Source organism: Heteronotia binoei, chromosome 3, assembly GCF_032191835.1.
Source record: "Heteronotia binoei isolate CCM8104 ecotype False Entrance Well chromosome 3, APGP_CSIRO_Hbin_v1, whole genome shotgun sequence".
NCBI lineage: Eukaryota > Metazoa > Chordata > Lepidosauria > Squamata > Gekkonidae > Heteronotia > Heteronotia binoei.
In genome coordinates this window covers 167,396,927-167,419,982 of record NC_083225.1, presented here as the reverse complement: position 1 = coordinate 167,419,982, position 23,056 = coordinate 167,396,927, and the positions used below count along the sequence as shown (strand labels likewise).

General features: G+C 45.7%; 1 protein-coding gene across 1 annotated transcript; it reads left to right on the top strand.

Annotated features, from left to right (window-relative positions):
- The first annotated feature begins 258 nt into the window (after positions 1–258).
- RAB39A (RAB39A, member RAS oncogene family) lies at positions 259–21,463 on the top strand. Its single transcript, XM_060234851.1, has 2 exons — positions 259–584; positions 19,390–21,463. Exons 1-2 carry the CDS (start codon positions 259–261, stop codon positions 19,814–19,816), a joined length of 753 nt encoding a protein of 250 aa, XP_060090834.1. The 3' UTR covers positions 19,817–21,463.
- The last annotated feature ends 1,593 nt before the right edge of the window (positions 21,464–23,056 follow it).

Genomic DNA, 23,056 nt, shown 5'->3' with positions numbered 1-23,056 from the left:
GTCCTCCTCCGCTCCTCGGTCCCTGGGAGAAGACGGGCGAGCTCTCCCACCCCCCGCCCCCGGACTCCAAAGGAACAAAAGGCTCTCCTCTCGTCTCGTCTCCTGCCTGCCGCGCCAGCCTCCATCTGGGCTTCCCCGGCGCGGGCGGCGCCTCCTGCTGCTGCTTCCCTGTAGGGCAGGCGAAGCGTCCACGAGGCCGCCCCACCCCGGCCGCAGCAGCCCAGCAGGGGTCTCCCTCCAGCCCTCCCTCGGAGCAGCATGCCTGGGATCGGGGCGGTGGGCGCTCGCTGCAGGCATCGCCCGAGGCGGCGCCCCAACAAGGCCGAGGCGAGCGGCTCCCACGCGGCCGGGGAGGGCGCCCTGGAGGCGGCCATCTGGCTCTACCAGTTCCGCCTGATCGTGCTGGGCGACTCGACGGTGGGCAAGTCCTGCCTCCTGCACCGCTTCGCCGAGGGCCGCTTCCCCGGGCCCGTCAAGTCCGACCCCACCGTCGGCGTGGATTTCTACTCCCGCCTGGTGGAGATCGAGCCCGGCAAGAGGGTCAAGCTGCTGCTCTGGGACACCGCCGGCCAGGAGAGGTTCAGGTACGCCGGCGACGCCCTTTTCTCTCCGGCCCCCGAGCATAGGCGTTGAGGTGTGAGCGCGTGTGGCAGAGTTCAGCCCCGGAACCTGCTCCCTGCCATTCCCCAAATACCCGCGCGGAGACTTCAGCTACGAACATGGCGCCTCGGGGCATGTGCAGAGTGCCTTTCCCATCCCATGCCATTTCTCTTCCACCTTTCTTTCCTCCCCTTTCCCGGAGTTTAATTCCGCCCTCTCCAAGGTTCTGGAACCTGCCCTCCCCTCCCCAATAAGAGAGCCTCTGAGCATGTGCAGAGTGCCTTTCCCTAACTACCGAGCAATCTTGCCTTCCGTTTCTTTCCTCTTTCCTCGGGGTTTTTTATTTTGCCAAGGTTTCCAGCAAGCCCCACCATGCAGGTGCTGAGCATCTGTGTAAGAAAGAATCCTTCTGAGCACGTGCAGAGTGTATTTCCCTCCCCTCCAGCCTATTGCAGCTTGCACACCTCCCCTTCTCGTAATATCTGCTTGAAAACCTTGGCAGTGAAGCCCTAGCTAACTTTTCAATTCCCATTTGAATATGCTGAGGCAGACCCTGCCCGTTAGCAGCAATCAGGGCATTCCAAGGGCCAGCTCTGTCTTTCTGCTTCTATTCCCAGCGCTCCTTTCCTGCCAAAGTTGGCATTAGGAGACTCGGTGCCAAAGCACAGCTCTGGATTGCATAAAGCAAAGAAAAGACAAGTGCCTCTGAGCATGTGCAGAGAACATTTGTGTGGCTGCTGATCCCCAAAACTGATAAAAGGGAGGAGAGGTCTGATAAGGAATCCAGGAGAAAGTCAAAGGCATCCCTGCTGCCCCTCCTTTGGGCAACCTGTGTTTTCAAAGGGACAGCTGTTTCCCATTCCCTTCTCCTTCTCCCGCTCTTGCTTTGTTCCTGGTGGAGGTGAGCGGGTGGTGTTGCTTCTCTCCCCTCTGCTTAACCCTCTGCTACAGTTTTACCAACCTGACTTCCCTTTCCACATGAAAACAGATCACCAGGAACAAAGCCTTCCACCGCTGTCAGTAAACATGTAACCCGATGTTTCACGTTCCCTGCTTCCCCGAGTAGCGACAAGCTCGGGAAGCCATGCTTACCTGGCATGGTTCCTTTTGCAAGAGATATCACTGGAGACTTAAGGCGGTCTTTGTAGCATTTGTTTTATTTACAGATGCACAAGCAAATCATTATGGTTTTCTTTGCTGTCAAGTCACAGCTGACTTATGGCAATCTGGTGGGGGGTTTCAAGGCAAGAGACGTTCAGAGGCGGGTTGCCATTGCCTGCCTCCCAAGTCAGAACTGTAGTATTTTTGATGGACTCCCAGTTACTGATGAGGGCTGATCCTGCATAGGTTCCATATTCTGCTGAGATTGGGCTAGCCTGCTGGAGTCACAGAGCACAAACACACATGCATACACCTCTGCTTCCAGGACCTAAACTAATGTTTACACACATGAAGATCGTTTCAGGTGAGCAGCTGTATTGGTCTGCTGTAGAAGAGCAAGGTTAGATAAACGTATAGAGCAGAGGTCCATCAGTGGCTATTAGCCACAGCGTATTGCTGGAATTCTCTGTCTGGGGCAGAGATGCTCTATATTCTTGGTGCTTGGGGGGAGGCAACAGTGGGAGGCCTTCTAGTGTCCTGGCTCCACTGATGGACCTCCCAATGGCACCTGGGTTTTTTGGCCACTGTGTGACAGTGTTGGACTGGATGCGCCACTAGCCTGATCCAACATGCTTTCTGTTATGTTCTTATGTTAGAGTCCAGTAGTGCTTCAAAGACCAATTAGATTCCCAGGGTGTAAGCTTTCAAGAGTCCATCACCATTCGTCAGATACCATCTGACAAACTTGAATAAATGTGGTGGGGTTTTCAGTCCTATATCCAGCTGTACATGCTTTGAATGTGACATTTGAACCACTCAACACAGGTGTAAGGGGGAAAAAAAATCAAATGTAGAAAAAAGTTGGATTTACACCCAACTCTTCACTACCCAAAGGAGTCTCTAAGCGACTCTTTTCCCTCCCCCTCCCCACAACAGACATCTTGTGAGGTAGGTGGAGCTGAGAGAGCTCTGACAGAAGCTGCTCTTGAGTGGAACAGTTTTGCAAGAACTTGTGACTGACTCAAGGTCACATCCACAGGTGCATGTGAAGGAGTGGGGAATCAAACCCTGTTCTCCCAGATAAGAGTCTGTGCACTTAACCACTACCCCAAACTGGCTCTCACTGCGATAAATTGTACGTGTGTTCCCTGTAACTAGAGAACAGGGCCATCTTCATTTTTGTACATCTTGTTTTTTACAGGTTCTCCCAAGCACACCACATTAAGACCAAGCCCCTAGGAAGGCTTCTTTTACTGTACATTCACACCAAAATATTCATGAATTCTGTGCATGCTTGTAATTACTTTAGGCAGAACAGTGACTTGTTATTTTTCAATAGACACTTTCCATCCTGTGTTTTAAGGGGAGGAGTGAGAATTTGAAGGGTCTGACTTGAAGCGAGCGGTGCTGTAATACATCAGGAGCCACAGATAAAGACAACCAGGAGAAATGGCTGTAAACAACTTAAATATGAAGGGACAGTAACCAACACCTTGTGTAGTAGCCTCAGCAGCTTTCTCTGGAACAAGCAATGATCATGTGATCTAAGGGCAAGCTCCCAAAGTACCAGCACAGTGCCTTAACACTGTTAAACATAAGGGAGTGTCTCTAAATTGTATATTCTATCACTACAAGCATCACGTCTCCTGAGTTAAAATCTGGCTCATGCTGAACAGATATAGAATAGGGGTGGGAGGATTTGATGCAGAGGAGAAGAGGCAGGACGGGGGTGCCGAACTGTCCCAGCTGTACTCCCTGTCACCACATTGAAATTGATGCTTCCCTTTACTTCTTTTTGTCCTTTTCCTGCTTCAGAGCTCAGCCAGGAAGGAAAAAAACCTTTGAAACTGGTGTAGGAGCAGTGGCTCAAAAGTGTTTGCCGCAACTGTGAGAACAATCTGAATTTTATTTTTACCTTTCTTTATCATGCAATATTATGAAAAACTTCTCTAACCCTCTTTTCACCTCCTACGCCTGGATATTATAAACTCCACCCTGTTCACAGATTATGAAGGCACTTAGTCTTTTTTGGAACTCGCTCCCGTTTGCAATCATGATGCTTTCTTCTTTACAGCCTTCTGGTGATTAATTAATTAATTATCAAGGGGAAAGGGTTTGTTTTTTTTTTTAGCAATCTTAATGATCATCAGCAGGTCTCAAGCATAGTGGTTAGAGCATCAGAGTAAGATTTGGGGACTCCACGCTGCCATGGAAACGTGTTGGGTGACTTTGGGCCAGTCACACACTCTGTCTAAACTACTTCATAGGGATGTTGCTGTGAGGATAAAAGGGAGGAGAGGAGAGCCATGTGAAATGCTTTGTGTCCCTGTTGGGGATAAAGGGGGGTATAAATGAAGTAAATAGGTTTGGCTTCACAGTAATCAGAGCCCTGAAAAACTAACAAGAGGTAGACAGAGAGGAGAACATGCACTTTATGGGGTGAATCCCCTGACCCTTATCTCTTCCCTCCAGGATGCATTTAGGGATTTCAGCAGATCCGTTTTCTCACCTCCTTCTGCACTCTCTTTTTCTTTTTTAACTTAACCACCCACAGCATCCCATGGTTTTTTGAGCGCGCCAGGGCTTTTTTGGTAGCAGGAGCTCCTTTGCCTATTAGGCCACACACCCCTGATGTAGCCAATCCTCCAAGAGTTTATAAGGCTCTTAGTACAGGGCCTACTGTAAGCTCCAGGAGGATTAGCTGCATCAGGGGTGTGTGGCCTAATATGCAAAGGAATTCCTGCTACCAAAAAAGCCCTGCCAGGAACCCTTTTTGGGACTCCCTCTTTATCCTTAATTTACAAACTGATATTTGTACATAGTCCTGAGGTATTTTTACACATACAGAAGCCCTGATTCCTCTGTGGGTGTCCTTGTCCTGCTGTCCTACTGGTACTAGAGCTTGCAATAAACCCAGATGCCAACTTTGCTGCCACATACACCCAGACAACATAATACCTTTAATAAAACTTTGTTGGTCTTAAAGGTGTCACTGGACTCAAACTTTGTTCTACTGTTGTTCTGCTGATAGGCACCAACCTATCAAGTTTTCTATTAGAACATGCTGTGATTTAGTGGTGAAACTAATCTGGCGGTAGGATGGGATTGTACTACCCCTAAAAGAGCAAGCTTGCAGCTTGGAGACACACCTTGAGGCCTTGTTGATCCTGGATGCCCAACAGTGCAATTATAAGTAGAGTTATGCTCTTCTAAGCGCATTGACTTCAAGGGGCTTAAAAGGCTTCAATTCTGTTTACGGTTTATTTGCACAGTAGGTGACAGAAGATCCAGGAGTGCATTTTCCCAGCTGTGGATTTTTCTGGAAAAACCTGGCCTAACCATACTTACACATGCATTGGGAACATTTAGGTTGGACTACTGTAATATGGTCTACATGGGACTGCCTTTGGAGATAGTTTGGAAGCTTCAATTGGCTTAGAATGTGGTAGCCCCGGTGCCTACTGGGACTAGCCTCAGAGAAAGTGTTCTCTTGTGCCACTTTCATTGGCTGCGCATGTTCTTCTGGACTCAATAAAAAGTGATAGTATTAATTCTGAGAACCCTAAATTAGTTGGGTCTATAATAGCTTGCGGGCTGCCTGCCATTTGTAAATATTGGCTTGGTACCCACCCCTGGTCTTTGAAACTCTTCCCCCCACAGCAGAGTTCTTTTGTAAAAGGCCTTCTGGTTATTTTTTCTTTTTATTCTGAAAGGCACTTATCAATTACATCTTGTCCCTTGCACTTGTTAATGGTTGAACCCATGGAACTGGTAAACCAAATCAGTGTTGTCTACTCAGACTGGCTGTGGCTCTTCAAGGTCTCAGGAAGAGGTCTTTCACATCACCTATTGCCAGATCTTCTAACTGGAGATACTGGGGATTGAACCTGAGACCTTCTGCATGCCAAGTGGATGTTCTACCGCTTAGCCACAGCCCCTCCCCTTTTAGCTATTTTGTATGGATTTTATGGTGCAATTGTAGGCCAAGTTACACCATTCTATGCCCATTGATAGTAGCTAGTTCCTAGGGGTCCATCTCATTTGGTGAGACCAAGAATTGGATCCTAGAGTGGGGTTATGGAGATGAAGAGATGGAACTATATAGGAAAGCTCATTTTTTAAGGGATAAAGTTCTCTAGTAGTGGTCTCCAGTATGACACCTGCCAATGGTTTTCCAGGGGAGTACATTCCTATCCTATTTTCATTTTTACCTGCAACCCACAGAATGCAGTTTGCTTATTAGACAAAGCATCTCATCAACAAAACAAAAAAACAGTCCTGACTTTCTTCCATGTCATTGAAGCAGGAGGTTCTTCAGAAGAACCCAGGAGGCCTCTTCTTTGTGTCAGTAGGGAACACCCATTCTGTAACAGCGGCCTCCCAACATTTTGTGGTTGGTCACATCACAGCACAGATCTCAGCAACAAAGCTGGGTTGGTCCTGGATAGTACTTGGATGGGAGACCACCAAGGAAGTCTGGAGTTGCTAGCAGAGGAAGGCAATGGCAAACTGCTGCTGTTTGTTTTTACCTTGAAAATCCTAAAGGGTTACCATAAGCTGTCTGTGACTTGACAGCACTTTCTGTCATTATCCACAGCAACCCACAGCAGCCATTTTGTTATTCCCATCCATGGTAGCCATTTTGTGGTGGTGCTAACTCTAAACATGCCCACAGGCTTGATGTGATTGTGCATTCCGGTTCCAGAGCCTAAAGTAAAGTGAGTACAATTTAGGATTCAGCTGAGAAGAGATTTCTCGGATCTTGGGAATTGGGGGTCTAGAAGGGCAGAGGTAGCCAACACCAAAGATGTTTCCAAGTGTACCTCTTTATTTTCTCCCATAGAAATATATGGTTTTGTCCCCATGATCTCCGTAATGTCCAGACCTTTCCTCAGCACATTAGCCCAGGGGTGTCATGCTCATTTGTCACTTGAAGGTAGTTAAGTACAGGGGAGGGACAGTGGCTCAGATGTAGAGCATCTGCTTGGGAAGCAGAAGGTCCCAGGTTCAATCCCTGGCATCTCCAAAAAAGGGTCCAGGCAAATAGGTGTGAAAAACCTCAGCTTGAGACCCTGGAGAGCCGCTGCCAGTCTGAGAAGACAATACTGACTTTGATGGACCAGGTGTCTGATTCAGTATAAGGCAGCTTCATATGTTCATATGATGGCTGGATCTGACATAAATGAGATCTTCTTGGACTGGCCCTGTGTGTCATAAAATGTAATGCCAAGTAGCAGAGATATAAACTTTATAAAGGACACAGACAAACAAATACAATTAAAGTGTTTTTTAACTTAAAATATTCTTAAAACAGTAGCATTTGTTGGTCTTAAAGGTACTTTCTTTGTATCTCTCCTGTGCAATCCAGGGAACTGGGCAAAGGAAACTCTGGCTCTTTCCTTCCTTCCCCAGGGTACCAGGAGGGGGAGGAGCCTCAGTCAATAGAAGGAAGAGAGGCTTGGCTCAGTAGCTCTGTTGTGTGATTGAGAGAGCCTGGTAAAGCATGCTATCCCTCCCTCCCCAAGGGAGGAGCCTCAACCAATGGAGGAAATAGAGGCTTTGCTCTGTAGCTCCTGTGCAATTGAGCAAGCCTGGCAAAGCAAGCCATGATGCAGAAGGAAACAAACAACAGCCAATTGCTGGGAGGGCCTGCTATGAGCTCTCCAGGGCCTGATTTGGCCTCTGAGCTGCAGTTGGTATTTTTCTTCTTTCCTGTACCGTTTTTCACATTTTCTACTCTACTAGCTTTGCATGGAGTTTTCTGGGATGGAGCCATTTTTTCTGATTACAGCATTCATTTGAGAAGGCTGTAAATAAATCAACAGACCCATAGGCAGAGACTCATCTATTATTCCAACTCAAATTATGAGAATAGTAATACTAATTTACGATGGTGCTGAAGGGCGGTATATCATGGCCAACCATCTAAGCATGTTGATGTTTGCTGTTTTGCTGCTGAGCAGAGTGACACGCTGGAGGAAATGGGACTCACAGGTGCTCTTGCTTTACTGATCACTTTTGACACTCAGCCCATGACAAATTATGGAACAGTACTGTGTATAGCATTTTACATTTGTTCAGGCAAATAAAGTGCACATTCAGCATATTGATTTTGCACACTCTGTACTCCTCACTGCTTGCCACTGAGCTGCAAATAAATCATGCGGCACGCTGTTCCTATGACTGTACAATTTGAATCTGTAAGCAGTAGATTGCATTTCTGAATCTTTGCAAACTTAAAAAAAATGTTCCCCGCGTGTACAAAGCTAGCCAAGTCCAATTGAAGAAATATCTGGGGACTTGGGGGTGGAGCCAGGAGCAAGGGGGTGACAAGCATAATTGAACTCCAAAGGGAGTTCTGACCATCACATATAAAGGGACCACACACCTTTTAAATGCCTTCCCTCCATTGGAAATAATGAAGGATAGGGGCACCTTCTTTGGGGGCTCATAGAATTGGACCCCCTGGCTCGATCTTTTTGAAACTTGGAGGGTGTTTTGAGGAGAGGCACTGGATGCTATGCTGTAAATGTGGTGCCTCTATCTCAAAAAAAAAAAAAAACACAGCTTTTCCAGAGCCCCAGATACCCACAGATCAATTCTCCATTATACTGTATGAGAATCAGTCTCCATAGGGAATAATGGAGTGCCCAGCAGACATTTCCCTCTCCCCCCCCCACTACTTTCTGATGACCCTGAAGTGGGGGGAGGGTCTCCAAACTGGGGGATCCCCTGCCCCCACCTGGAGATTGGCAACTCTACTAGCATATGTGGAAAGAGTCTAAACTAGAACCTTCTACCTTCTGTGGGCAAGGAGATTTTACATGGGGGAACATTCAAACGTGCAGCTGCTCCCCTCAGCTGCTGGCCCATCCTCAGCCAAGTTGCCTACAGCAAAGCTGGGGGCTTCCCTAAAGCCACAGAAGCCAAGTAGGATCTACCCACCCCTCTCATACCTCAGGCAGCCACCATCAACTTGGCCAGAACTCCCAGGACAGGACCCTGGGCAACAGGTTGGCACAGCAACCAAGCATGGACCTCACCACCTCCCTCCAGAGCCCCAGAGCTTCAGGTGTCAGCTGCTGACTTCATCTCCTGGTGCCCAGGACAACAAAGAAGATGCCCAGGAAGATCGAGGCTTGGAGTCCATCAGGGCAGCCAGTGAGCATGGAGGCAACCAGCTAAAGGCCAACCATGATAGCCTGGGTGGGGCACAGAAAGAGACCAGCTATGCAAGAACCTGGGAGGAGCCAAGCAAGGAAGACCTGGCTGAAGGCCTCCCAGGAAATGGCAAGGGAGAGAAAAGGGGAGAGCCAGCAAGGATGCAGAAGGAAGTGTTGTTTCAGTCTGTCTTCCGAGAATGGCTCAGGCCTAGGTTTGCCGGGTCTGACTCAGGAAATATCTGGGGACTTTGGGGGCGGAGCCAGGAACAAGGTTGTGACAAGCACGGTTGAACTCTGAAGGAAGTTCTGGCCATCACATTTAAAAGGGACCACGATCCTTTAAAATGCCATCCTTCCATTGGAAATAATGGTGGATGGGGCACCTTCTTTTGGGGCTCATAGAATTGGCTCCCTGATCCAATATTTTTGAAACTGGGGTGGGGTGGAGTTGAGGAGAGGCACCAAATGCTATGTTGAAAATTTGGTGCCTCTACCTCAAAAAACAGTCCATCCAGGGCCCCAGATACCCACAGATAGATTCTCCATTATCCTCTATGGAGACTGGTTTACCCAGCGAACATTTCCCTCCTGCCCACACCACTTTCTGATAACCCTGAAGCGGGAGGGGGCTTCCATATTGGGGGATCCCCTGTCCCCAACTGAGGATTGGCAACTCTAGGCCATAAGGGTGGGGCTGGGGAGGAAGCATAAATGGTAACTATGCAATCAGGTGAGAGAGGAGTAGAAAGGAGGCATATTTTGGAGGAAAGCTGCTCCAGGAAAGAGAGGGAGGACTTGGGTGGTGCAACCCTGTGCACCCTTTCCCTATTCTGAGGTCTAGTGAAGCAAAGCTGAAAGCCAGGGGGTGGTGCTGGTGTAGGCTTGCCAATCCCCAGGTCCCAGCAGGGGTTCTCCTGCTTTCCCAGGCTCCTTCCCACCCCCAGTCAGCTGGCTGATGGGGGGGGGAGCCCCGCCCTCACAGCCGTCATGTGCCTTTCCACCTCCAGAGGCTTCAGTCTCTACCTGGAAAGCCTTTCTCTTTGGATGGTGTGTCTGCATCTTTAAGGCTGAAGGGGAGCGGGAAAGGGGGGGGGGGAGAAGGCAGAACAACATGGCTGTGAAAGGAGCCCAGATTGTTGCACCATCTTTGCAGAGGTCGTTTGCATAGTGTGAAGGTAAACGTGAATCTTTGGTTGCCCTGTGTTACTGGGAAAAACTTGGAAGTTCAGCAACTCATGAGTAGAGGTGCTAATCCCCAGTTGGGGGCAGAGGATCCCCAGTTTGGAGACCCTCCAGAGCTTCAGAGTAATCAGAAACGGGGGGGAGGGAGGGAAATGTATACTGGGCCATAGGGTATAATGGAGAATTTATCCCGGTGTATCTGGGGCTCTGGAGGGGCGGTTCTTTGAGGTAGAGGTACCAAATTTTCAGTGTAGCATCTGATGAGTCTCCTCAAAATGCTCCCCAAGATTCAAAATGATTGGACTAGGGGGACAAATTCTATGAACCCTGAAAGAAGGTGCCCCTATCCTTCATTATTTCTAATGTAGGGAAGGCATTAAAAAGATATGTGGTCCCTTTAAATGTGATGAACAGAACTCCCTTTGGAGTTCAGTTGTGCTTGTCACAACTTTGCTTATGGCTCCACCCCCAGTGTCTCCTGGCTCCACCTCCAAGTCCCCAGATATTTCTTGAATTGGACTTGGCAGCCCTATGCTGGTGAGGGATGAGTCTCACATTTGTATTATTTGATTTATAGGAATGTATGCATTCTCTTAAAGCTGTATGCATATGCCATGGATTTCAGTGCTGGCAGTGCAGTTTTGTGCACACTGTGAATCTGGCTGTTAGTGATGCCTCTTGCTACATGTGTGTTCTCTTTTCATAAATAGGATTTTTGTTGATGTTGTTGGAATGGGAACATGGGCTTCAAACCAGGAAAACCCACACCTGCACATTTGTGGTTCTGAGTGTGCTCTTCTCCAACACCAGCACCTGCTAGGGTTGCCAGCTCCTACTTGGGAATTTCCTGGAGATCTGGGGATGTGGAGTTTGGGAAGGGGAGAGAACTTAGTGAGGATGTGATTTCATACAGCCAGCTTCCAAAACTGCCATTTCCTTCAGGGGAGCTGACCTCTGTAATTTGGAGATCACCTGTAATTCTGGGAGAAATTTTGAACCTTGGAAGCGTTTCAGGAACAGTCTGAAATAGCAGGAGGAATCTTCTCTTCCAAGGTGGAAGGAGGAGGCAGAAAACCTGCAGTGGGCCTAAAGTGGTTCTCTGGATGGCAGCCCTAACCTTGCAAATTGGTATCTGTGCCAGGGGAAAATCTTCTTTCTAGAAAAACCACAGGGAGACTAAGGTGGTTCACAATCCAGGGGTGGTAGTGAGATTTCAGGCGCTGCCTGGCCTCTTTTCTCTCCCCAAGGCTACCAGAAGCAGAACCCACAATGCAAAATCAGCAATGTTAATGTTCAATAATTTAGTTAGGTTACAGACTTTGGCTCTGGTTGGCACATTGTTAGCAAAGCGGTCTCTGTCCCATCCTGTACACACAGCTTGACTAAACCAATAACAACAGTTTTAGAACAGATGATCTAAAATTAATGCCTCAGATGTCTTTTTTTTTTTACTTGTATTATTAGGAAGGCCCATCCAATAAATACGGCTTATCATCACAAGTATTTTTAACTTCTTTTCATTTATTGTAGTGGTTTTATAAAAACGAAAAGACATAAGTGCAGTGACAATCGCAAGGTTTTGATCTGAAAGCAGGGAGACTGAACCTTCACAGCCCCACATGGTTGCAGTAGAGATGAGCAATTCATTCCAGGGCCCAAGCATAATTTTCCAGGACCCAATACAAACTTATAATGTGTCTACTTCCCTGATCTATCCAGTATCATGAGCCAAAAAATAAATGTTGTGTCTGGAATGCAGCTCCAGATCCAATGAAGTCTACTCATTCATCACCCCTCGTTTTGGGGCCTTTTTTAGAATTGCCAGCCTCCAGGTGGGGCCTGGAGCTCTCCCAGAATTACAACTGGCCTCCAGGTAAAAGAGGTCAATCCCCCAGGAGGAAACGGCTGCTTTGGAAAGTGGACTTTATGGCATTATACCCCACTGAGGTCTCCCCCCCTCCCCAAACCCTGCTCTCCCTAGGCTGCACCCTCCAGATCTCCATGAATTTCAGAGCTGGCAGCCCTAGTCCTCTAGGCTTGCTAATTCGGTATCAGCTTTGCACAGGTGCGGCAGCGGAGAGGAGGAACAGAACTGTTTGTTACTTTTCTATTCCAAACTTCTTCCATGGAAGAGCTTCTTCCATGGGGAGAGACGGTGGCTCAGAGGTAGAGCATCTGCTTGGTAAGCAGAAGGTCCCTCCCAGGTTCAGTCCCTTGCATCGCCAACTGAAAAAGGGTCTAGGCAAATAAGCATGAAAAACCTCAGCTTGAGACCCTGGGGAGCCACTGCCAAGCTGAGTAGACAATACTGACTTTGATGAACCGAGGGTCTGGTTCACTATAAGCCAGCTTCATATGCTCATGAATTCAGTAGCAAAGAAAGGGAGAGATTTGGCCAAGGCAGCTTGGAGTTACTTGGTTCTTCAGCTACATTTGGTGCTTCCTGGAGCCATTCCACAAGGTGCAAATGGTAAGAACATAAGAACATAAGAGAAGCCATGTTGGATCAGGCCAACGGCCCATCAAGTCCAACACTCTGTGTCACACAGTGGCAAAAAATGTTATATACACACATACACTGTGGCTAATAGCCACTGGTGGACCTGTGCTCCATACACTGTGGCTAATAGCCACTGATGGACCTGTGCTCCATATTTTTATCTAAACCCCTCTTGAAGGTGGCTATACTTGTGGCCGCCACCACCTCCTGTGGCAGTGAATTCCACATGTTAATCACCCTTTGGGTGAAGAAGTACTTCCTTTTATCCGTCTTAACCTGTCTGCTCAGCAATTTCATCGGATGCCCACGAGTTCTTGTATTGTGAGAAAGGGAGAAAAGTACTTCTTTCTCTACTTTCTCTACATTTAGGTACTTTTGCCTAAATGTGCTATGGTGCCCTGGTGGATCATGAGTCCCTGAAGTATGTATACATTCGAAGGCTGTAACATTAATGAATTAATTTATTAGTAAAATTGATTTGACCATGTTGATCCACTTAAAATATGGTCCTGATTAATTTGCCTGCTGAGTCCTAACATTCTTAACATTTTTTTTTAAAATGAGTAGTTTGGAAAAGGACACTTAGCAAGTACTGTCTTAAAAGAGGCATTTTGTTCCTGTGTGTGGCTGTGTGTTTGCTTCTTGTAAGATGAGCCTGCTGTGACTCATGCAAGCAACATCTCAAAACAAAATGTGCCTTTTCTTTAGAATGGTTTTTCCCTCACGCTAAAGAATGCAGATTTATTGATCAATCGAATGAAATTCATATGATGAATCAACTCAGTTTTCTTTAACTGAAAGATAGCCAAATAGCACACACGTCTTCCATTCATGATTTATATGCTTCTTTTGGAAGACACTGTTGTAGCCATGGCAACTGCAGTAGTCCCATGAGTTGGCTTGAGGGATCTGAACTGGGATTTCCCATGTTCCATCCCATTTCTCTAGCTGCTGTTCCCTGACCTGGATGGTCCAGGCTAGCCTGATCTCATCAGATCTTGGAAGCTAAGCTGGGTTGGCCCTTGCTAGTATTTGGATGAGAGACTACCCAGGAATACCAGGCTTGCTATGCAGAAGCAGGTAATGGTAAACCACCTCGGAACATTTCTTGTCTTGAAAACCCTATGGGGTTGCTGTAAGTTGGCTGTGACTTGACAGCACTTTCCATCACCACCACTCTTCCATAATGGCTTAGCTAGCTTGTAAGGTAATCAGTGGGAAGCAATGTGGGGTAGTGGAGCACCAACCTTCTGTAGCCACCGTAGAGCTTCAGTTTCTCTGGTAGTATACCACAGAGCTGGCTGTATGAAGCTGCCATTTCCTACTACAGGGAGGGCTTTTTTTAGATAGGAACACAGTTCCAGCTAGCTTGGCATTGGGTGTGTGGCCTAATATGCAAATGAGTTCCTGCTGGGCTTTTTCTACAAAAAAACCCCTTGTGAAACAATGGTGGTGTCAATATTCTGCTGGACTTTTTCTAGAAAAAAGCCCTGCCTACAAGACAACTGATCTTATATGTAGCCTGGAGATTTATTATAATTCTGAGAGAACCCAAAGCCTTGAGGTTGGTAACACTATAAGGAGCAGCTGTTTAGAAATAGCTGTCCTCATCATGGGCTACTGGACTTGAAACCTCCTAGCGTTTTGTAATTGCCCCCTTCTGGCGGCCATTTTTTGATTGGTCTTGCCTCTTGAGGCCATAGGGTTGCCAATCCCCAGGTGGGGGCAGGGGATCCCCTGGTTTGGAGACCCTCCTCCCGCTTCAGGGTCATCAGAAAGCAGGGGGAGGGGAGGGAAATGTCTGCTGGGAACTCTATTATTCCCTATGGAAATTTATTCCCATAGAAAATCATGGAGAATTGATCTGTGGGTATCTGGGGCTCCGGGGGGGGGGGGGCTGTTTTTTGGGGTAGAGGCACCAAACTTTCAGTATAGCATCTAGTGCCTCTCCCCAAAATACCTCCAAAGTTTCAAAAAGATTGGACCAGGGGGTGTGCCATCCCTTTAAATGTGATGGCCAGAACTCCCTTTGGAGTTCAATTATGCTTGTCACAGCATAATTGTCTTGGCTCCACCCCTAATATCTTCTGGCGGCTGCCATCTTCTCCCAGCTGTTCTACTGCAGACCAACATGGCTACCCTCTGTAGGGTTTCCAAGTCCCTCTGCCACTGTGTCCCCAGTGCAACACTCTAGGATTCGTGACGAAAACTCTTTGGTGCCATAGAGTTTTCGCCATGAATCCTAAAACTTCCCCAGCATGATGACGACACTTCCAGGTGATGTCATCATGCAGGGCATGTCACGTGATGACAGGGCCCTTTTGGGGCAGGGTTCCCCAGCAGCCTGCTCCATGCCAGTGGGTTGGGGGCCCCCAAACTGGGGGATCCCCCGCCCCCAGCGGGAGCTTGGCAGCCTTAACCCTCTGAAACCTCACTTAGCCATGAAGCTCGCTGGGTATCTCTGTGTAAGTCACTTTCTCCTCAGACTAACCTACTTGATGGGGGATGTTGTGAAATTAAAATGAGGGAGGAGAGAAAGATGTATGGTGCCCTGAGCTTCTTAGAACGAGGGTGGGATACAAATGTGACAAACGTTACTGGTTTATTTAGCTTTGTACTTTGTTTTACTTTGCTGGTCAGCTTTTCTGGGCCTGAGACTTTCACAATTCTGTGTCCTCTGTAATTGGAGGTGCCAGCAACTGAACCCTTCAGGCCATATGTTCTAAAGCCCCAGGGTTCCTCTGTGCTCAGTGATGCTGAACCATTTTGACATTTTTGCCTTCCCAACAAGGTAGAACTGTAGAACAACTGTAGAACAAAAACCAGCCTTGGGAGCTGGTAAGGTGCTATTTTCTGCTCCTCCCTCATCCCGTTCCTTTTATCAAGAGCCAGGCTACCCTAGAACGGTTGGGCTATGTTTGTTCTCCTGTAGAAGACAAGCAAATCCCCCTCCCCATAGGATGGGCATGGCTGTTAGGGTTGCCAATCCTCAAGTGGTGGCTGGAAATCTCCCAGAATTACAGCTGGTCTCCAGGTTCCAGAGATCGGTTCTCCTGGAGAAAATGGCTCTTTTGGAAGGTGGATCATATGGCATTATACCCCATTAAGGCTCTCCCCTCCCCAAATCCTGCCCTCCCTAGGTTTCACCCACAAAATCTCCAGGAATTTCCTGACCCAGAGCTGGCAATCCTCCATTTTTCAAATGCTCAAACTGTGAGTTGGTATCAGTGTTCCCTCTAAGCTGAGTTAGCCTGAGCTAGCTCACAGATTTTTAGCCTCCAGCTCACGTTTTTGTCTTAGCTCAGGGAGGATGACCCCAGAGCATACTAATGTATGCAGTAGCTCACAACTTTAATGACAGTAGCTCACAACTTTAATTCCAGTAGCTCACAAAGCAGAATTTTTGCTCACAAAACTCTGCAGTTTATAGAGGACATTGGTTGGTATCAATTGTTTATTCCTCATCTGTAAAATAAGACTAGCCCTGATCTGGATAGCCCAGGCTAGCTGATCTTGTCAGATTTTGGAAGCTAAGCAGGATCAGTCCTGGCTAGTATTTGGATGGGACACCACCAAGGAATATTGGAGGCATGCGATGGTAAACCGCCTCTGAACATTTTTAGAAGAATCTGCACAGTCCACTAATGCATTTTGAAACTGCAACTCTTTCTTTGTCACTGAAGTCAATTGACAGGATATAACTTGGCAACTTGAGTTTACACTCCTAATATATATTATAGATCGCATGGGGGCTTGGGTTTTAAAAATGTTGACCAAGATCCTTTCTAGGTGCATGATGAAACATGAATTAGTTACAGTGATGAACTAATATGTAGTAGTTTCTACAAATGTGAAATGTTGTCCCGTATTATATTCGCAAGTTACTGCCTCTTAAAAATTCCAGTCCTCCCTGTATCATGAGAGTTGGGAGTCTACCAGAACTTTCTATTGCGTGAGTGAGCATAAGAATTGCCCTGCTGGATCAGACGCTGATTCTTCTGGTCCAGCATCCTGTTTCACATATTGGTCAACCAGTTGGCCCGGAGGGCTAACGAACAGAGCATTGAGGCTAAGGCCTTCCCCAGACACTATCTCCTAGCACTGATGTTCAGAGATTTATTTCTTCTGAATATGGAGATTCTCCTTAGTCATCATGGCTAGTAGCCATTGGTGGACATATCCTCCAAGAATCTGTCAGAACCCCTTTCAAAGCCATCTCTGCCAGGAAACTATTGCTAAATCTACTGGGACTCAACCCCACAATTCAATTATTCGTTGAGAAAGGAAATATTTCCTTTTGTCCTTCCCGAATCTATTGCTCATGGACTTCATTGGGTGGTCAACCTGTAGTCATTCCCCACTAACCGCTATTGATCCTCCTCCCTGGTTGTGTTTTTATGTGTGTTGTGTATTTTTATATTTTATTTTATTTTTTTAAAAAATGTTACATATGCTTGAATTTTAAATACTGTTTTTAATATCTTTGAATGCTGAAGTGTTTTGATGTTGACCACCTTGCAGACCATGTTTTGCGGGAAAGGTGATTTATAAATATTTAAAATAAATTAATCATTTGGTGCCATCAGTGTTACACCTCAAACAACTTTTTTGGGGGAATATTAATGTTTCTTAGCTCAAAATGGTAGGCCTACGAGAGGTGAGGTGGGCAGGATCTCTGTCTTTGTCTACGGAGATAGACCACTGAAAATCCTTTGGTTAATAATGGATTTTATTATAGGGTTTCAAATAGTTACATCTCAATCAAACAATTTCAAGCATACAAGAGGAATACAAGAATTTAGCTGATTAAGCATGGATGGAGGAAGGTGATACAATACCTATATCTTGCAGGGTAGGCTCAGTCAGAGGAAATGCAAGGCCTCTGGAGGGAGATTTCTCTTGAGAAGAGGGGGGGTGAGGGTAGGAAAAGGGTGGAGGAAGGAGAGGATGAAGGGATTCCCTTTTTCCTTCTTTTTCTCTCTGGACCCTTTGCTCTCTGGACCCTAAAACTGACAGGTGGGTTGCCTGTTTTCTGAGGTAAATTACATCACATCAAGAGATTCAATTACCCAATGAGGGGGCAGAGTGTCACACCAATGGAAAATCAGAGTGTCATATGTGGAATATCCAATCAGAGATCAATCGTATCATAGATCCATACCCCAACATAGGAATTTTAATTACACTGGCCAAATGACTTTATGGCCCTGTTTTTCCCAAAACTGATTTCTTTGAAGCTCCCCAAAAGTGATAGATTTCTCTCTTAGTGTCAGACATGGATAGGCATCCATCAGGTATTCAGGAGACTGGTTGACTTTGATGGCCTTAGCAGTTAATTAAAGAAAAACAGAAACTTTGTTAAGAGTAAAAAATTGTGAGATCAGTTTGCAGGTATACCACACATTCACAACAAGATGAGCACTTAGCCTTTAACCTTTGTGTTTCTTCTGTCTTGCCCTGAAGAGTAACAGACAAGCCATTTATTTGTGTTGGAGGTTTCCTGGTAATTCTTATTTCTTTATGCTTTGATAACAGGACTTAAAAGGTTGCCAAAAGAGTGAAGGAATTTTTATAGCTCTGCCCACTAGTCTCTCTGGGCCCGGAATTCTTCATTCCCAGGAGCAGAAAGATGGATGCTTCTCAACCTTTCAGCCGGCCACCATGTTTGTTCTGGCTTGTGAACCAGAATCACACTGTAGCCTGCCTTGGGCTAAGAAGGAACTGGATTTTTCTCCCTTATGTGCAAGAGAGACCATTCCAATTCAAATGGGCATTGCTGTGTCATATTTAATATTCTAGGGTTACATTGCAATATCACATTCCAGGGGTGCATGGCTTGGGAATAAGTACAGGGGTGTCTTCCTGGATATCATCGGTAGCATAAGTATCAGGAATCTGTGAGAGTCCCACATCAAAGGATGTGGGCCTGAAGTCCTGGCTATGGCAAAGAGCCAGGCCAACAGCCCTGCCTGCCTTTTACTAGCTGTACATCTGCCTTCACTCACCTCAGCAGACCAGAGGCAAAACTTCAGCCAGGCACAGAGGGACTCTTTGGGTGTTTTTATATCAGTTTGATCCAGAGTTTTAGAGTCTTCAAATTGCCTGCCACTGTTCCGCTTTAATTATTTTCCTTTTACATTTAAGCGTTTCAATTGTGGGAGGGGGCTGTCTCTGATCAGAGAGCAGCCAGAATACCAGTGCTTAGTTAAATGTATACGATTGCTTGGAAATCCTGTCAACACTGCAAAAACAACACAAATTTAAATTACTATATGAGGCAAGCAATGATCTGTAAAAATTTCAAGTGCTGTCAGTTCTTATGCAAATTACTGCACCTTGTGGCTTTTGGAGGAGTCTTTTAAAATGCATGAAAACTTCTACAAGTTTGAAACGCCTGTTGAGAAAAGACCAGATCAAAACTACTGACGGGGAAAAACGTTGCAGCAGCAGCTCCAAAGCACATCTCACCAAAACAAATGTAGATGCTTTGGGCAGCAACGATGCAAAACAGTTGTGAGAACGTTAGATAATGTAAAAGGTGGATTTCCAATGTGGTGATAGTCACAAACTGTCAGTGTAAAAACACCCTTTAATTCAGGCATGAGGACAATCTCTCTGGCTTTGTGGAACGTGACTTGCATTGTGCATAGCTAAAAGAATCTGGTCACTGCTGAAATGGACCAGGTTCCCCCCCCTTTTTTGTTTTAATAAAGAAAACATTTCTGTTTTGTTCTGTTCCAGGGCTGTAGCTTATTCCAACAGGTCTTGCTGATTTTCAGTGTAAATGCAAGACTACCGATTGAACCCCTGTTGAGTTTCTTTCTCCCCCTTTCATTTTTACAGATCAATCACACGTTCTTATTACCGACATTCGGTGGGAGGCTTACTGGTGTTCGACATCACCAATCGTTCTTCTTTCGACCACGTGTGCGACTGGCTGGAGGAAGCTAAAATGCACGCGGACCCCTTCCAGCTGGTCTTTATCTTGGTCGGACACAAATGTGACTTGGAGTCCCAGCGTCAGGTTTCCAGAGAGGAAGCGGAAGAACTGGCTTCCGCCTGTGGCATGAAATACATCGAAACCTCGGCCAAAGATGCCACGAACGTGGAAGAGTCTTTTACCATTCTGACAACAGATATATACGAACTTGTGAAGAAAGGAGAGATTACAGTGCAAGATGGGTGGGAAGGGGTGAAAAGCGACTACATTCCAGATGCTGGACATTCCTTGGAGCAGGCAGACTCGCCTGGAGAACAGTGCCCCTGCTAAAATGCTTGCATGCCAAAGAGCTGTATCATGTGTTGGAGCATGAGGCCAGTGTACATAACAGATTATTAATGGGAAGGGGCTGTGGCTCACTGGTAGTGCATCTGCCTTGCATGCAGAAGTTGCTGGTTCAATCCATGACATTGCCGTTTAACAGAGGAAAGGGGTGATGTGAATGTTGTCTCCCTGAGGAGCTGAAGAGCCACGGCCAGCCTGAGCAGGCATTGCTGACCTTGATAGACCAAGTATGACGAGGTACAAGGCAGCTTCATGTGGCTGTGTATTTATGAAGATGTATCCAATCACAGGGTAGGGGCAGGTGGGTTCCGGGATGCCTAGGGCGTCCCTAGCATAGCCAACAGGCCCCTGTTAAAATCTGGAGAATTACATCAAAATAAATGTTTGGTGATGAAATATGGGATGGCCAAGATCCTGAAGGGCTGAGAACAGGTAAAAAGCAGCTTGATTTCATATTTATCAACTTTTGTGATTTTTTAAAAAATACTTTATCGAGTTTTTTTAAGGGCTGACTAAAGTCCATTAAAGCTTAGTTGCTAATCATTTTGGAATATAAATATGAATGTCATTGTGAGAAGCACAGCATGTTGATCTCATATAGTTTAGTGTCCACCGTGTTCATGAAAATGAGCTGCAAATTAATTTAAAAACAAACAAGGTGCCTATGCAGTTTTGCAACGGCTCCCCATCTGTTTTTAACAAGGGCCTCTGCTTTCTAACCCTGCTCAATACGTTAACATTGGAGACCATAGACACCCAAACAGGTCACAAAATGGTAGTTCAGCGTCGAGTTCCCTGTCCCTTCTTTATATCTTTGTGTAACAGATAACTTTTTATTTTCCATGGTGAAAGCATGGTTTACTGATGTGCAAAAGAAATATTATGGCAAGCAAGCAAAATTACTGTTAAATAGCAAGTTCATTTTCATGTTTTTGTGATAATTCCCCCCCACACACACACGCACATGCAAGACTTTACATTGTGAAAAGTGGTAAAAATAAAACTCTGGTCTGGACTATGCTTAGTATGTTCACAAATCCCCTGCTTTGATTCACCAAACCTCACACAGAAGTATGTACATGTGAATGAGTGTTACCCCAAACCACAGAAGCCTTCTGGAGCTTCAGGGATACACAGAATTCTCCAGGCCATAAGAGGCCCTCCTACACTCCAGGAGCCGCTCTGTGCATACATAAGGACGTTTATTCACATCCAGACAAAGGTTTGTGTGCATTATGATCCATATGCTGCTTTGCGTCAATGTCATGTACTTTCCTACTGTGATTCTTTGAACTTGTTGAAATAAATGTACATCAAGCAAATGCAAAAACAGTTGTTCCATCGGTATAAGCTTTCTCTTTGATGTATCTTTAATGAGAAGCCTTACTGAAGATGAATTCAATAAGCATTAATATATGTACAAATCTGTAAAAGTACGTAGAGCAAACACGATTTAGAACAAAGTATTTTTGTGTTTCAGTCATCTATATAGTTTGTATGTCTAATGGACTAAGTATGGAATTGATTTAGGTCTTTCCCATGGTGTGAATAAAGCAGTTAATTTGTATAACGGGGGAACATTATTCCAAATGTAAGCTGTCATAAATAAACTCATAACCAGTTACCAACCTACATTTTTAGTAGTCCTCTCGCCTGTGTGTATCCACATTGCTAATTTGCAGCATGTTGACAACATAAGAGTGTTTCCCCCTCCAATGTACAGAAACACCCCTGTGTGATCACTTGGAGGTGATGCTTACTTGCCACAGGTGACCAGGTGAGTATTTATCTGCTTTAAGCAACTATTTTATTTCCTGATAAATTTTTATGAGATGGTCAGTCTCAGCTTATTTGGGATCATGGAAATTCCAGAGGGGTAACCAGTAAGATGTTGCAAAAAGAAGTCTTGAACTGCAGGGGTGGAATTCTAGCAGGAGATCCTTTGCATATTAGGCCACACACTCCTGATGTAGCCAATCCTCCAGGAACTTACAAGGTTCTTTCATCAGGGGTGTATGGCCTAATATGCAAAGGAGCTCCTGCTAGAATTCCACCCCTGTTGAACTGTATGTAAAAAGTATTTACTAATGATTGTTTATTACTGTTTTTGTATATCTAGTGAATTCATAGATGGAAAACTGCAAAAATTATTATTATTATTATTTTTAAAAAAGAAGTCTTGTGCCAACCTGCAGATGTACACGTGTATAGTGGTATAAATTTTCATAGGCCGCAGCCCACTCTGTCAGATGCAAGCAGTGGTCTTTTTAAAACAAGTTTTATTGAAGGATTTTAAAAGTTAAAAAGACAAAACAAAAACAGTGAAGAAAGAAAGAGGAAAATAAAGGAAAAGCTTTCGATTTTCTCCATGACAAATATTGGCATAATTCTAGAATTCGCAATTGTTCTATTATCAGAATACAACTTCTCATTTTCTGTAATACTTTTCCCCGTTTAAAACCAGAAAGCATCAGTTCATTTCTTTCAGTTTCACACAAAAAGACAATAAAGGGTATTCCGTTTGCTATAAATCTGGATAATGTCCTCTCTAATCAAAGCCATTAATTAGGGTTTGTAGAATCTTTCAGGCTCAAGTGCCGTGTTCTACTGGAGAAAGTTTTCCTTCCAGACGTTTCGTTCTCAGCTGCAGGGAACATCCTCAGTGGCGTTGCAGCTGGAGCAGGCGCTCTGACCTTCTTGGCTGCTGTGCATTGAGTGAGGCCAGGGCTGCTGGAGAGCTGCTATTTCTAGGCTGGAGGGGGTGTGGAAATAGCAGCCTAGAAATATCAGCTCTCCAGCAGCCCTGGCCCCACTCAATGCACAGCAGCCAAGAAGGTCAGAGCGCCTGCTCCGGCTGCAACGCCACTGAGGATGTTCCCCGCAGCTGAGAACGAAACGTCTGGAAGGAAAACTTTCTCCAGTAGAACACGGCACTTGAGCCTGAAAGATTCTACAAACCCTAATGATGTTACCAGCCGTGAAAACCTAAAATCTTTGATAACAAAGCCATTAAGTTTAGCCATCTCAGCCAACTTCATGATCTTCACAATCCACTTCTCTATGGTAGACAATAGCAGTAATATTTATTACTTTACTTATTTATTCATTTGTACTCCACCTTTCCCCCCAATAAAGACACAAAGCAACTTGCATTGTTCTCTATTTTATCCTCACAACAACCCTGTGAGGTAGGTTAAGCTGAGAGACCGTGACTGGCCCAAGATG

Excerpts from the sequence above, each read along its gene's own strand:
- RAB39A (XM_060234851.1), top strand. The coding sequence starts at position 259 with ATGCCTGGGATCGGGGCGGTGGGCGCTCGCTGCAGGCATCGCCCGAGG. Across the intron at positions 585-19,389 it reads GCCGGCCAGGAGAGGTTCAG|ATCAATCACACGTTCTTATT; the intron begins GTACGCCGGCGA and ends TCATTTTTACAG.